Raw genomic sequence first — 16,790 nt, 5'->3', positions numbered from 1 at the left:
TTGTTATTATTTTCATTCAAGGATCAACTTACATCGTGTAATATAAGCACCATCACATGCCCTGTCTCCCTTCCACCAGGAGACTGGTTCTCCTCGAACGTGTGTATTCCTATCTGTAGCCACATCTCTGCCAAGCTGTGGGCATTAGGGGCCACAGATGCCAGGCTTCCTAAGAACCGCTCTCCAGCACTGTCATCAAGCTCCATCCTTCTGGATTCTTCCGGAGGAAGAGCTGGCAGCTGTGCTTGTGCTTTGGGTTCCACCATTCAGTTAAACTGCTATTGCTGGGCTCCTGTTTTCCTGGCTCCCTTGCACTCACTCACAGAAACAAAATGGTATTCCCATATGTCCCTTATTCTTTTCTTGGCAGGTCTCCCTGCTTCCTTTAACCTCCCAGATTCTAGGATGTGAGAGACAAACTTTCTTTGTGAAATGTTTCTCCCCTCAGTGGATGTAGATTAATAGCATTGGTTCTAAAGCAAACTGTCTATTTAGAAAGCCCCTTTTAAAGACTAAAGTTAACTGGTTTTAAGGAGTATATTAGCATATTCCAAAATATTATGCATCCCAGTGAATTGCAGTTTTGGAGGACCCAGAAGGCTTGATTTACTAGTTTGAGTGTAAAATTTTACAAATGGTTCGGATATCTTTAGGTGATACCTATTGACTGAGTGTTCAAGTATTTTTCAGTACAGTATTTTATCCTCATATTCCTATTCAATTCCAGAAAGAATCCCAGACCTAGATTTTATATGTTTACATATGGAATTAACAATAAAGAGAGTATACAGCATTTCTTATAGACTTGTGAAACTGAGCACAAGTGGATAAAGTCTAGCATTTGTCGGTTGTAGATCCCTAAGATGATATCATTTCATCCTGTCTTAAAGACTGACATGGTAGGGCAAACCAACTATTTATGATGTGTAGTAGACATAATGCACTTCTTTTATTTCTAAATAAGATTTTATTGCAACAAAATAAAGCTCAGAAATCCTGTGGGACTGTTTTTCATCACAGATATCCATGTAGCTGAAGAGGAGACTTCAGAATATGCCAAGGATCTGCAGTTGCTGTTTAATAGGAGCTTTCAGTGGGAGCTGGCCCAGTCATCCCCTCTAGCCCACAGTTTCTCTTCCTGTGGTTTCAGTTACCTGCAGTCAACTGCGGTCCAAAAATACTAAGTGAAAAATTCCGAACAGAAACAATTGAGAAATGTTAAATTGTGCACAGTGGGAGTAGCGCGAAGACAGCTCACCCCGCCCTGCTCCTTCCTGCACAGGATGGGGACCATCCCTTTGGGCAGCATGCCCACGCAGTGCTCGCTCCCCGCCTGTTAGTCACTTAGCCATCGGGGGTATCAGGACCACTGTCCTGGCATCACAGTGCTTTTGCTCACGTGACCCTTATTTTACTTAATAATGGCCTCAAAGTGCCAGAGTAGGGATGCTGGCAATTCGGATATGACAAAGAGAAGCATAAAGTGCTTCCTTTAAGTGAAAAGGTGAGCACAGTACAATAAGATATTTTGAGTGAGAGAGAGCATTCACATAACTTTTTGCTACTACAGTATATTGTTATAATTATCCTATTTTTTTTAGTTATAGTGTTAATCGCTTACTGTGTTCAATTTATAAGTGGATTATAAACTATGTCATAAGTATATTATCTTCCTATTATTATAATATCATATTATTATAATTACTATTATAGGAAAACACAAATATGCAGAGGGATTGGCACTATCTGCAGTTTCAGATTCCACTGAGGTCTTGGAACGTGTCCCCCATGGATATTTTCTAAGTGGAATAAGAAGCAACATTATAAGGCATGTTGAACAAATGATTAGCTGTATCGTGTCCATAACGGTCAACTCTAGATAGCAGGTTATTTAACAGGTCATTTACGATGCTGCTATGCCTGGGCCATTCCTGAAAAGTAGAAGCGGAGACAATTGTACAGGCTCCTACAAGGTCAACAAGTGGGGAAAGCAAGGAGAAGGAGTCGATATCTGTTTCTGTTTCTCATTCTCTGCTCCTGAGTTGGTTTCTGATCATCTATATCCCCAATTCATTAGCAGAGTCGGGTGGGGGGGGGGGCCGGGACCGACCGACAAATGCTACATGATATCATTTCACTCATCTTTCATTTATGATCTGACCTTAAAATTTTAACGTCCAGTGATATGAACAGGGACACTGAACAATTGCCGCTGAAGAATTTTCAGTTTTGTTAGCCAAAAGAATCTCATACCACTATGATGAGTGTAACCGGCACCATTTGGAAGGGAAGCAAAGTTCAGTCAAGTTCAAATGAACCATCATAGGCATTCCACAAGATGCTAGTTTTTCCATGCTATGCTTGGTTTTATACATATTTCATTGAGGATTGATACTTCAGTACATTCAGAAATACTTTAGTTGGTAATACTTAGGCATTGAGAGGTAAATTACTGAGCTCTAAATTAGCAATGCACTAAAAGAGAAATTTTAAAAACAGAATTCCAATCAACTGGTCTGACATGCTCAATTACTCTTTGGATTGTAGGAAGTTATATATAAAACATTTTCAACAGGACAAATCTCTTTGTTTTTATTCTTGTAGCTTCCCAAACTAGAGTTACATTTTACAAATTAAGTTAAAAGCTAAAAGTTGATCAACTACTGCTAACAAAGTAACACAATTGCTTATCAGTTTATCACACAGACTTTCTATACTATGCAGTTATGCTTTCATAAAGAATAAATCAATCAAAGTAAGTGGCTGTTGGGCCTACTGGATATTATAAGTAGTTTAAACTTTAGTTCATCGCTTAATATTTTAAGAGTTTATAAATAATATTTGCTTTTCTCTTTCTGGATTCTGTATATATTGCTTGGTTCTGTTGTACAATGTATACATGTTCTTCACTTTCTACATTTCTCTCAGTGGTGATTAGGCCATGGTTATGATTTCTGAAACCTAAATTACTCTCTATAAGTTGGAATTAGTAATGCTTATTATCCATTGAATACCCATTTGACCATGGGGATGTTAGAAAATATGCATTTCTGCTGTCCATGAGACTATCTTAATGAATGCAACAACTAAAATATTAAGATTATTTTCTACTTTTCTAATTTTCAGTTTCCATCAGTGCCCTGACAATAAACAGAGTTTATGGAGAGGAATCTGAACTTTGGTCAGGTGGAGTAAAACAGTGAACGTTTAAAGTACTTCTAGTGATGTGCTTACTGCCTGTTCTTTACTTTCCTGGGGAGGGTTTGACTATGGAATTCACAAATATATTTGACATTTTGGTAAAGTTGATTAGAAAATGAAAACGTCATTAGTTATGCAAATAGTCAGTTTAGTCTAGAATGATTGGACTCCTTTCCTTCTCATTCAAATTCACCTTTTTGTTATTGTTAATCCTCACCCAAGGATATTTTCCCATTGATTTTTAGGAAGAGTGGAAGAGAGAGGAAAGACAGAGAGAAACATCGATATGAGAGAAACACATCTTTTGGTTGCCTCCTGCACGTGCCCCAACAGGGCCCAGGCAGGGGAGGAGCCTGCAACCAAGGTACATGCCCTTGACTGGAATGGAACCCAGGACCCTTTTGTCCCCAGGCCGAAGCTCTATCCACTGATCCAAATCAGCTAGGGTCAAATTCATTTTTACATGCAAAGTCCTACTCCCTTCCTTGGATGTCACCTGGCTATATATGGGGAGGAGATAGTCTCTTGCATTAGCCCTTAGGACATCAGAAAACACATCCTTATCTTGAGGAGAAACATCCATAACACTAATGTAACCAACAACAACAAATAAGAATGTGAGCACACTCAGTACTTTAAACACTAATTGTTACTCTTAGTGATGGTAAAATACTGCCAGAGCTCTATGATTAGTGACATTCGTGACTGAAGAGAATCTAAAACTTAAAAGACTTTTCATAAATTAGAATATTAAGATAAAAATTACATCATCATTAAATTGATATACATTCACAGAAAAGTACATTAGCATGCATTTGTTTAGATTAACTGCTTGGTCTTCATAACTTTGAAAAATATAAAGCAGATTGCATGGAGTAAAGTAGGAAAACATTAAAATTGTGTGGAATCATTTGGAGGTTTTACTAAAGTCTGAGATGTTCACAAATTAAAAGAGGAAACTCTAAAGTTTGAGAAAACAATATTTTTTACAAAAGTAAATGATTATTAGCATTAGATGAGAAAGTAAGCTGAGCCACTGAATCCTTTATTATTATATACAAGTTTTTATATATTTTGTGAGGCTAGTAGGTTATTAAGTTATTTTAAAAGACAGAAAATTATATATTTAAAATGCTCATTCAAAAACATTCCTTGAATATTCTTGAGACAACGATTTTGGTTCAAGTGATATCATATACAGTAAATCTTTGCACATGACATTAAAGGGTACAGAAAATTACAAAACAAATTCCTTGTCAAGAGGTCCAAAATCCAGTGTGAAAATCAGATAATTCTGTAAAAATAATAATAATATCTTTACTTTCCACAATAGTTCATTGAATAAAAGACCCCATTAACTGTAAGGAATAAAGTGTTTTATGTATAAGAAAGAAGATGCTAGGAAGTTTAAGAGGCAACCTCCCACAAAAAAGCAGGCCTGCAAAAGCTCGGACCCTTGAGAGAAGGAAGGCAGCCAAGGTCAGAGCAAAGGAGTGGCCACAGGAAGAAGAGCCCGAGTAGCAGCTATTCACATCTATTTTATTCTTTGCCGATCTCTGGCTGTGTGCCATGCACTATGTAAGTATAGATGATAAAACCAAGTCATAAAGTGGTGACCCCACTGTGGGAAGTAGGGGTGTGGACATAAATCATAAATCACAATAATTGATAATAAAACAAATAAATCAATTGCAGTGACCAGTATATCATTACAAACTAAGACACATTCTCAGAAACACGGGTTGGCAGATCTTTAAGAGCATAAACAGAGGAACCTGCTTGGGACCGGCCTAGGCTCAGGGAAACCCTGGGGAAGTGATGTTGGAATGGAAATGGGCAGATAAGGAGGTGTTATCCAGGTAAAAGGAGGGCAGAGCTAAGTGGAGAACAATCTACATTGAGCTAGGAGCATGTGCAAAGGCTGGAGTGGAGAAAACAAACCAAATAGTGGTACAAGGTGAAGCTTAAGTGGGCAGAGGCCAGGTTGTACAGTGCAGCCAGTCTTAAATGCTTGTTTTTATTAAATGCACCTGCTTCCGGTGCCAGCCTGTCTAGGATAGAATCCCAGCACTGTCACTTGCTGGTTATAAACTTCAAGCAAGTTCTTTAATCTTCCTATGACTGCATTGTTTCATTTATGAAATGAGGATAATATTATCTGCCCTCAGATGTTGTTAGGATTAAAGAAGTAAAAAACATTAGAGCTTATTATTTATCACATTATTATTTGTAAATATGATTGTGATGTATTATATGTTACCTTATAGCATTATAATACAGAGGTGGGCAAACATAGGTTTACAGTTGTGAGTATACAAAAACAGAGTTTATTTTTGTATATTATATTTTTTATACAAACAACTGTAAACCTACTTTTGCCATACCATGTATAATACTGTTATTTGTTATTTTGATTTAAAAAATATATATATTTATTGATTTTTTTTTACAGAGAGGAAGGGAGAGGGATAGAGAGTTAGAAACATCCTGACCTCCTGGTTCATAGGCACCCCCTACTGGGGATGTGCCCACAACCAAGGTACATGCCCTTGACTGGAATTGAACCTGGGACCCTTCAGTCCGCAGATTGACGCTCTATCCACTGAGCCAAACCAGTTATGGCTATTTTGATTTTTTAAAAATATTTTTTATTGGTTTCAGAGAGGAAGGGTGAGGGAGAGATAGAAACATCAATGATGAGAGCGAATCATTGATTGCCTGCCTCTCCTGCACAACCCCCACTGGGGATTGAGCCCGCACACAGGCATGTGCCCTGACCAGGAATCAAACCGTGACCTCCTGGTTCATAGGTTGACTCTCAACCACTGAGCCCTGCCAGCTGAGCTTGATTTGTTTTTATTAAGAAGAGATACTTATATGTTTTTTACTCTGGTGGCAACAATCCAATCTAGGAAAACACTGATGGTACCAGAGAGAGAGGGGAAAACTGTAGGTGAGGTGTCCTTGAATAGGTCAGAGGGGGTGCCATTGAATACTCAGGGGAATTAACTCTTAGGATCAGGGAATGGTGGGGAAAGAAGGGTAGATTTTATTATGGAAAGATGAGGAAATTTTATTCTAATTGCTTTTATTTTCTAAGTGGAATTAGAAGCAAAGTCATCAGCAAGGGGTAAAGATTGAGCAAGGGTTAATGGAGATTTGAGAAAAGAGAAGATAGAAATACTTTTCTGAAAGAAGAGTTAATTGACTACAAAATACAGTGTGATTTCTAGTTGTCCTGAAGAGCCTGCTTGAGGTTTGTAATCATGAATTTAAAGGAAGACTGGCTATGTTCCTTTTATATATATATGCTTAGGTGCAGGAACAGAGCATATGTGAGTTGTTCTTAATCAGTGTTGTAATTTTACCCGGGAAATATGTTGAAGGAAAATGGGACAAAGTGACTGAAAGTATGCTGTGGACTAGAGGTTTGTGTCCACCCAAATTTATATGTTGAAGCCCCATTTGGAGATAGGGTCTGTGTGAAAGTGATAAAGGTTGCATGAGGTCATAAGGATGGGACCCTAATCTGATAGGGTTGGTGTTTTTATAAGAAGAGTAAGAGACACCAGAGTGTCCTCCTGCCTCCTACCTCTCCTTTTCCTTTTCCCTCTCCCTCTCCCAATTTTGCAAGTGCATCAGAAGACAGGCCATGTGAGGACTCCAAGGAAAAGGCAAGCATCTGCAAACCAGGAAGAGTGCACTCAACAGAGACCGAACCCTGTTAGACCTCAATCTCGACTTCCAGCCTCCAGAACTAGAGAAATAAATGTATGTTATTTATGCCACCCAGCCTGCGGTATTTCACTGTGGTAGCCAGAGCAGACTATGAAAGACCAGAGCTGTATGTTGGAGGGCAAAAGGGACAGGGTGTCTGAAGGTACATACAAGGAAGTGGATATACTGGACCCTGAAGTCCAGAGAGGAGGGACGTGAACATGGTGGTGGGGTAAATGACAGTACAAGTTAAGTGAGATCAATTGATTGGAAGTCTCAATGCACTTGAGGCATTAGCTGGAAAATAGGGTAGTAGGAAAGATAGATGTTTGACATTGAATTATGGAGGAGTTGTTTTACTGGTAATGGTAAGGTCAAGGAGTATGACTGTAAACAGAAGACAAATTTGTTGAAGGTGAGAAGTCAGAGAACTGAGAAATCAGGGTATTGAATGAAGTGTCCATGTGGACATTGAAATCACTAAGAATAAATACTGGAAGCTGATGGAGAGAAAGACAGAAATTCAGAAGGCAAAATATTCAAGGGGTGGATATTGATATAAGTACATAGATTTGAGTGGCGTTTGGAAGCAAAATCAACAGGAATTGGTCATGAATTAAAATGAGATGGAGGAAGGCCAGGGAGAGGAGCCATTAAGGATAACTCAGGATAACAGGTTCCCTACTTCAGAGAGTGGATGGATCATGGTAACATTGGTAAGTTAGAGAAGGCTGGGGAAAGATATGTTGAATTTGAAGTGATTTTGGGATATCCAACTAAAATATTGAATACATGGGCTGATATTTTGGTCTGGTGCTCAGTGGAGTGTTCATCCTGGAAATAGATATCTGTGACGTATCTGGTGATAGGTGGTAATTGAATACATGAGAGTGGTGGCATTGCCTAGGAAGTAAGGGTAGAAAGAAAAGAGAAGTCTAAGACGATGTATTGAATAACTTCAGTATTTAATGAGCAGGCTGAGGGGTATGAGCCTTCAAGGGAGACTGATTGGGAAGGGGAAAGAGAGATAAGGAAAGCAGGAGAATATGCAGTCACAGAAGCCAAGAGAAGAGTGTTTAATATGGAAGGTGTAGCTAATATATGTTGTTAGTTAATGAGGAGCCAAATAGGCTGAGACCATAAAAATGTCATTGGATTTGGCGACATGGAGGCCATTGGTGACCTTAGTAAAACTTCTTTAGTGGACTAATGGATGTGGAGGAGAAAGTAGAGATTGGTGACTAAGGCAGAGGAGAAGAAAAGGAGAAATGAAAAAGCAAGGTAGACCACCCTTTGAAGAATTTTGGTTGCTAAAGGGGATGAAAAGAGTGGTAATTGGAGGGATCAATGGGGCTAAGGGTGAATATATTTGTAGTATCTTGGTTAATGTATAATTTTATTTTCAAGATGGCAGAAACTTGAGCGTATTTAAACCTTAATGAAATATATATATAATTTGGAACTTAACATAAATTATAGTGGAAAAATAGGAGGGAATGGAATCCTAACTGCAGGTGATGGGATAGATACTAGTGTAACAGGTGGGAAAGGGAGCGGGCTGGCCCAGGGCGCAGTCTGTCATCTTATTGTGTTCTGTCTTCTCTCTTCCTGGGTGATCTAATCCTTTTTTACAAGAGAGTATTATGGGGGCGGGGTGGGTTCAGTGGGGTTTATGCTCTCAGAGCAGCCGTGAGGAACGAGGAGAAAACCAGCTCCATCTGCTGCAGGCAGGTGTGGGAGGTATCAGAGAGGAAGGAGCTACCACTTGAGCAGGTAGATTACAGGAGAAGCAGTCTTGCCAGGTTTCTGCTAAGGAAAGGGGGTATTCAGAAAAGACATGGAAAAGGCAGGGGAGTGTATCATTTCTGAGAGCACAATGCAGGGTTTAGGTGGCTCATAATGACTGAGAAAAGGTTTGTTATTGGCAAAAAGAAGACACTTTCCAACCCCAAATGAAGCAGGTTCAGAAGCAGTTTAGCAGAATGGTGGCGGTTACTGTGGAAGACTGTAAAGTGAAAGGCAGACCCTTTCTTTGTTCAGGGAATTTGGCTGTAAGAGAAAAAAAGGAAGATGGAATTCAAATTCTATTTGTTTGTTCTCAATAAACCAACTAATGACCTATATGATTTCATTTCCATTTTCTTCTTTAACATGATCTCTATTTATATTGATTTCCTGTACATAATATTTTCCAAAATCCTTTCTTCTGAGCCATTGTTCATGCTTTCCCTCTTGCCCAGAATACCCTGTACATCATTTTTCAGCCTTTTTGAGCACAACACTTTCTAAGACCCATTAAAATCTACCTCTCCACTTTCTATTTGTTTTATGCTTTTTTTTTTCTACTGTGAAGTAATGTTTGTTGTAAAACCATTTGGAAAAGACATGAAATTAGCAATTAAAAATAACCCACATAATACTGTCATTTACATATATATCATACTGTATATATTATTTTTAACACTAATACTTCTAAAATTGGTAAGTATTTCTGTTCACTAAATATTTATAATAACAAAATTTTAATGACTGCCTAATTTTCTGCGGTATAGATGTAGCATAATTCACATAAACATTCTTCTATTATTAGTTAACTTAGATAATTCCCATTTTTCCTACTGTAAATAAAACATTATCTTTTACATAAATACTTGTCTACAGTTAATAATACCTTTAGGGCAAAAGTCCTTTAGGTAGATTACTTATTCTTACGTTACGTATATATTCAAAGGTTATATAAATATTTTAAGGCTCTAGATACCTAGGGGTGGGTTATTTTCCAGAAAGGCAATAATAAATTATCCTTCTGTAAGCAGCACTTATGAGTCTATAAGGCGCAGTTCCATTGTCAGCTTAGTATATTTTTTAAAATTCCAGTTTCCTTGTTGGAAAAAAATGTCTTTCTATTGGGCTTCTCATCTGCTTTTATTTGATTACTAATATAAGTTGAATATTTTTTCTTATGGTTATTAATCATTGCATTTTTTCTTTGTATTTCTAGACATGCCCTTTACCCATAAAGGGTAGTACTTTAAATTGAATAGTACAATATAATTTTTAATGTTAATCCTATATAATAAAAGGGTAATATGCAAATCAAACGAACAGCAGAATGACCGGTCGCTATGACGTGCACTGACCGCCAGGGGGCAGATGCTCAATGCAGGAACTTCCCCTGGTGGACAGTGTGCTCCTACGGGGGAGCCAAAAGCCAGGCCGAAGGCTGGCAAGTGCAGCGGAGGTACCCGTCTCTGCTGCAGCGCACAGAGACATCCTCCGAGGGCTCCCGGACTGCGAAAGGGCACAGGCCGGGCTGAGGGACCCACCCCCCCACCCGAGTGCACAAATGTTGTGCACTGGGCCTCTAGTCTAATTATAAGATTGTTACATGCTAATTATATTGGCTTTATTATATTTGTTGTTATTTTCATCCTGTTTCCTCCAATAAAATACATTGCACTTATCTGAATTATCTATTCTCATAAGCCCTTTAATTTCTTTCATATTTATCATATATATCAGAGAGATAGGAAGTACCTTAATAAGAAGAATAGGGAATATATCACCACTTGTAGATTAATAATTGATTTTGTGTTATTTGACTTCTAATTTGCTTCTGAGTTCAACAGTATATATGTGCTCATCAAAATATATAACAAATTAACTCATGTGTGTTGATTACCAAAACATTCTAGAAGAATGTATGTATACTTAAAGTCCTAGGGAATAGATAAATTTTCCTGATATTATCTTTGTGTTTGTAGCAAGATTTGGAAAAAATATCCCTGGGCTCTAGTAAAATTATTTCCAAAGTTTTAGGTTTGTATATTAAAGAAACATTGTCTTTTGAGCAAGTTACTTGAATCATAGTTAAGTGAAAGGTGGTGTGAACCACCTGATAAATGATTTTCTTTTTACATCAAGCAACCCAACTTTCCTGAGCATGCCGGCTCTGCAAGGATTTATAGACCCCTGCCTTCCTTCATGCTGGAGTTACCTCGGCTTCCCGTGTGATGCATTCCAACGCCTTCGTCTGGAGGTTAAGGCATTCCTTGATCAGGGATAGATCTGATTGCTACTCAGCCCTGGAATTCTTTATAAAATTCCAGAACGTGGGCTAGAAATTGACTTAGAGAATCCAATAAAGTTGCAAGTCTTGGCAGTCATCCAAGCCAAATTTATAGACTGGAAGAAATATGGGCTCTCCATTGTTCTCTTTTTCACCTTTCTGGGGTTTCTTTTGTGTGTGTGTGAGTGTGTGAGTGTAAATCTATCATTTCGCTGACACTGGAGTGGAAAGAACCATTGAGGGAATCCAGCGAAAGAATTTTCACTTTGGATCTTCCCTGGTTTTTCCGAACTTTGACCCAAACCTGCTCCAAGAGTGACTTTCTTCTCCCTCTGTGGGATGTTGGTGTCATAAAATAAGAAGTTGTTCTGAAAATGTATTATTCCGGTCTAACAGCTGACGTGCACATTTGCCAGCTAGGTACAACCTCCAAAACCCTTGGCTCTGTGGGAGCCTCCTTCTTGAGGGACCATCGGAGAAAATGTGACCGTTTATATTATCTCTGTTCATTTTATGAAATGGTAATGGGGCAAGAAAACAAGCTCCGAAGCCTCCACCGACTTCAGTCTTTGTGTGTGTCCTGGTGCTCTCGTACGTGGAGACCCAAGCAGTCTGCCCGTATCTGATGGTTGCAAACTTATCTTGTTCTTACAGAATGGCTTTGCTGTGGTGAGGCCCCCAGGCCATCACGCTGAAGAATCCACAGCCATGTAAGTACCAGGGACTGTTGCCCATCTCCGAGCGCCACGGTTCCTGGCAGTCACCTGCCCCGTGCATGTCTCTGAAGCCTCTAATTGTTAGCAGATGGAATGAAAAACCTTGCGAGGTACTCCCAGAAGCAGATTTATGGCTTCAGAGATCATATAGCATTTTTAAAAATGCTCTGAACATTATTTATAATGGTTTTCCCGGCTGATTTGCTTTCTTATTTCTCTGTTCTTCTCTATTCCGCAGGGGGTTCTGCTTTTTTAATTCAGTTGCAATTACCGCCAAATACTTGAGAGACCAACTAAATATAAGCAAGATATTGATTGTAGATCTGGTATGTATTCCTGGCCAGAGCTGCATTTTCAATGACTCGAGATAAAAGGGAGTGCATTTGTATTTCTCTGTTAGGTTGTCTTGCTTTTAGCACTTGCAAACAACTGAAGGGCGGGTTTCCTTTGAATGTGGAAACTCATTAAATTCAGGATTGCAGTTCTGAAACCATAAACATTCACGTTTCACTTTCATGGTGTTAACTGCAATTTAATGAGAAGAAGGCGCAGATCAGGGCAACTTTTATGATCCTTAAATGAATTGATACTTCCACAGTTAAAATAACCCAACAGAACCTGAATTTACTTTTCCCTACAGAATATAGACTTTAAGCAGTCAGATGTGCTGGAAAGAATGCTGTTGCTTTGGTAACCAATTGGCCACTTCCCTTGGTTAGCAATCATGTTGCTTGTTGTGCAACAGTGGTATTATTAAAACAAGTCAGCATGTCATTCTTTCTGAAAAGAGCTCGGATCATGGATGCCAGTTTGGGATGACTCCCGGCAGGGACCCCGAGTGATTAAAAGTCACAGGCATTAGATTAGTCTTGCGTTTTAACATGATCCATTCTTACACAATACAGTTATAATTTGTTTAACAAATGGTTTGTTTAAATGCAGATGACACTTGGCATGTTGTCTATAGTATATTCATGAATAATGAGCTGGAGATCTGCCCCATCCAAAAGGACCAGCCCAGGAAAGGGCGAAGGAGAGCTGACTGGTGATTTATGAGCCCCGTTTTCGGTTTGCCTCCAGTTCATGAGGAGGTGTAATAGGTTGTCTGACAAAGCATAGACAGGAAATGAACCCTGGCATCCAAAGCGAACCTGCTACATCTGCACTTAATTAATTTTTGCAGGTGATAAAAGATTTAAAGGCAAAATATGTTAAAAGTTTTTTTGAAGTGCAAGGCTTAATAGTCTAAATCTTGTTCATATCTGCACTCATAATTAAATCTTATTGGTAAGTCGTGGCCTCCCCGTCCAGCCCTCCGATTCAGTTAAGCAGGCACACCAAAGGGTCGAGAGCACAAACAAAGCCATGTGAAGAAATACTCAGTGAAGTTAAAAGGAGATAAAAGGAATGGCAGGCTGATAAACATTTCTAGTGCTCAATAAGAATTAACCTTTTCCACGTACAGTATCGGAGCCTTACTGCAGTCGCTTTGGTGCTGAGATATTGAAAGCCAACTTTGTTATTTTCCAACCATGCTTAAGTTTCAATGTAAGTCACAGTTCACCGTTAAAGAAATGTGTTGAAGGCCTAGATATACTACAGCAGCAAGGTCTTAAAACATAAAAAGGAAGACGTCAGTAGCCGTTTTCCCATGTATATACAAAGTGACATTTGAAATAATTATTAGCTTGCATATTTACCGGTATAAGAGAGCAAGTTAAAAAAATAATAGGCTTCTAATACTGTTAAGTTCTGTTAGAAAGATAAGCAGAAAAGTTGAAGGAAGGATGGCAGATGAAGACCAAGGACTGTGGGAAAATGTTTTAAGTTTTCTAAATTTATCGAAATGATGGGGGAAGAAGATTGGTAAACTGTTTATCCTATCCTTAGGAATCTCCTACTATTACTTCCTAAGGAATCTCCTCTGCTACCATTTTATGGTTCTATGAAGATGATCAGTAACTGTTGAGTCCCTATGAAAACACATTTGTGATATCCATACTCTATAAAGCCGTGGTCGGCAAACTGCGGCTCGAGAGCCATATGTGGCTCTTTGGCCCCTTGAGTGTGGCTCTTCCACAAAATACCACGGCCTGGGCAAGTCTGTTTTGAAGAAGTGTCATTAGAAGAATAAGTTTAAAAAATTTGGCCCTCAAAAGAAATTTCAATCATTGTACTGTTGATATTTGGCTCTGTTGAATAATGAGTTTGCCGACCACTGCTCTAAAGTAATGCATTTTGCAACGGACTTAAAAGCTAAACTGTTAGGTTATGATAGATGGATATTTTGCACCTTGGAGGATTTGTCTGTAAAAGGTTTCTTTTGTACATTAATATAAGAATAAAAACTGCTGGAGATAATTCTATATGATTTATAAATAAGTTGCTTGGTAGCTCCAAGGAGTATCCTGTAAGATGACTGGCCTTTGATTATGAATTAGCTCCATTATCCAATGATAAAGGATACTGATGTCCCAGCAGGCTGTAGTAGAGAAGTTTTTGTTTCAAATTCTCTAAATAGATGAAGTCCTGTCCAAAGGGTTGCCTCTGAGATCACCACCAGCCTGACTTTCACGGCGTCCAAATCCTGCAGCTGCAGGGATACTTTGAGGAAATTCCCCTGTCCCTCCCAGCTGCTGAGAAGGAAGTTTTAAAGTGCCACGTGGCTCAGAGACATCCGTTCTCCCTGGCTGACAGGTCTGTCCTGTCAGTTAGCAAAAGAGAAGAAGGGAAGGTTCTCCAATGGCAAAAGAACTTCATTTCTGACTATCCAAAGTCACTGATTTTAGCTAATCAGTATGAGCTGGCTCCACAAATTCTTGGACCACCAGAAGACAAAGCTACTCTGTTGTCCAGCAGCTAGTTTCTGCATTTTTACCTGCCTAGTAAATTGAGAGTCAGAGGTCTAATTCACCTCCTTTGGGGGTCACGGCCAAGTTCAGAGGCATTGAGTATCTGAGGCAGGAATGATTCTAATTGATCTGTGGAGCGTATTCATTCCAGTTCTCCCTCTGGGGAACATTCCAGAAACATTCAGATTGGTGAGGAGTAGAAGCAGGTATACTTGCTTTTCAATTCACAAGAGACTGGTCACTGTGTTCAGGGTTGAACCTGTTCTAGAAGTATGATTTGCCTGCATGACTCAGGTAGCTTTTATTTAATGTAAACTTCATTTTGAAAATAATGTGTTAGGGGCTTTCTTTTTCTTTAATGTATTTTTATTGATTTCAGAGAGGGAAGGAGAGTGGGAGAGAGAGAGATAGAAACATCAATGATGAGAGAGAACCATTGATCTGCTGCCTCCGGCACACCCACTACTGGGGATTGAGCCAGTAACCCAGGCATGTGCCCTTGATCAGAATCAAACCTGGGGCCCTTCAGTCCACAGGCCGACACTCTACCCACTGAGCCAAACCAGCGAGTGCTGGGCTTTCTTTATAAAAGTCACTTCGGTTGTCAAAATGGGGCATTTCCATGTTGATCAAATACCAACCTTGACCAAAGAATTGTCACAAGTGCTAATACTAAATACTTATAAGTGATAACTTTAGCTGATAGAATATATGATTTATTCAAAGCTATTTTAACATTTTAATATGACATATTGGTCCTAAATTCTTACATAGAATAAATTTTTGCAGTATATTTTTGAGCATTCAAACATTGAAATGATTTTTAGCATTTTCCAGAAAGTCTTATACAGTACACAAGGTTTATTTTTAGGCTTTTAATGATTCAATTAATTTCATTATTATATGACTTTCTCACAATCACCAATGATTTTCTTATATTAGTCTAGTGTATAAAATACTCAGATCATACCTGAGCATTTATTACCTTATATGAATATTTTGCATCAAAGAAAGCTGAAACATATATATATATATTTCTATTTTCATGGTTATATTATGTTGTTAACCAAAACAAAAGACATATTCTTACCTTTAACTCTTAATGTCTTGAATATGGAATTGAGAATTATCTAAATATTTTTAGAATGCATTTGTGTATGTCAAGAAAAAAATGTCTGTTGAAACCTTTTTCTGCTGTGGGCAAAACTATATTTCTTATTCAAAAATGTATACAATAATAAGTGCCCAACACATTTTTCAAGAACAAATGATTTTATATCTAAAACAAAGGATCATCTTTTATTTGACATTCTTAAATAAACTTTTAAAACATCACTAAAGAAACAAAAGTAATCAAGGCAATATATTTTCAGTTTTCAAAGTATGGATGCATTTCGGCCCAGAGGAACATTTTCCTTACAATACTAACAAAAATTCTATCATGTAGTAGAAATGCAAACATTCCTGTTGTTTTTCAAGTTCTTTTTTGTTCATCCTCTAGGTATCGAGTAGCAATCTCAAAAGACATTTGGCTGAAACTTTCATTTTTGTTCACATAAAGGAAAATAGTTTGCTATCTCCCCCATTCCTTTTCTTTGAACATTCGGAAATCTAGGAATGATATATTTTAAGTAAGCTATTTGTTTTCTTGATGTGTATGCCTTGAGCTAGAATGATGCACATCTTCCCAATGGTTTGCGATTCCCTAATTGATTTGGATTCATGCGCTACATAAAAGGGAGAGAGGATTAGTATATGTTTACAGTGTGGAGAGCAAGCTCAGTGCAGGCTTTCAGGACCACCACAGGGAGGCCTTGGTGGTGTCTAGTGAGGGAGTTCTGGGCTGGAGGTTGAAGTGGAGACAAGTTATATGAATGTCAATAAGGAGCAATAATGACCACCAATCTTACTTCACAGGTTTGCTAAGAGGATCAAAGAGATAATGAATGTAAGTTAACAATATAATGGTTATGAGTTTGGCCTTTGGAGTAAGAGGTGGATTCAAGACCAGTCTTGCAACTTTTTCTCTGTATAGCCTTAGTAAGTTACTGAAACTCTCTGAGTCTCAGTTTACTTTTTTTTTAGAAATTAGCAGTTGTTTTATTTACTAATTTAAAATACCTTAGGAATAATACCATATGCATCATAAGATTAAGTTAAGTCATGCAAGGTATTTAAGGTAGTGCCTGACCCCAAAATTGTAGGAATCATTGTTGAAAATAGTATGATTCTTAC

The 16,790-nt window shown here is 38.4% G+C and overlaps 1 protein-coding gene across 1 annotated transcript in view; it reads left to right on the top strand.

Annotated features, from left to right (window-relative positions):
* The window catches only part of HDAC9 (histone deacetylase 9), a 379,234-nt gene that overhangs the window by 201,004 nt on the left and 161,440 nt on the right, over positions 1 to 16,790 (top strand). The window contains exons 16-17 of the mRNA XM_008148368.3: positions 11,642 to 11,697; positions 11,942 to 12,029. Of these exons, the coding sequence (XP_008146590.2) occupies positions 11,642 to 11,697; positions 11,942 to 12,029 (144 nt within the window). The remainder of the gene's footprint in view (positions 1 to 11,641; positions 11,698 to 11,941; positions 12,030 to 16,790) is intronic.

Source organism: Eptesicus fuscus, chromosome 14 (genome assembly GCF_027574615.1).
Source record: "Eptesicus fuscus isolate TK198812 chromosome 14, DD_ASM_mEF_20220401, whole genome shotgun sequence".
In the NCBI taxonomy this organism is placed as follows: domain Eukaryota; kingdom Metazoa; phylum Chordata; class Mammalia; order Chiroptera; family Vespertilionidae; genus Eptesicus; species Eptesicus fuscus.
Note: the sequence above shows the minus strand (reverse complement) of the source record. Positions and strands in the feature narration are given on the sequence as shown.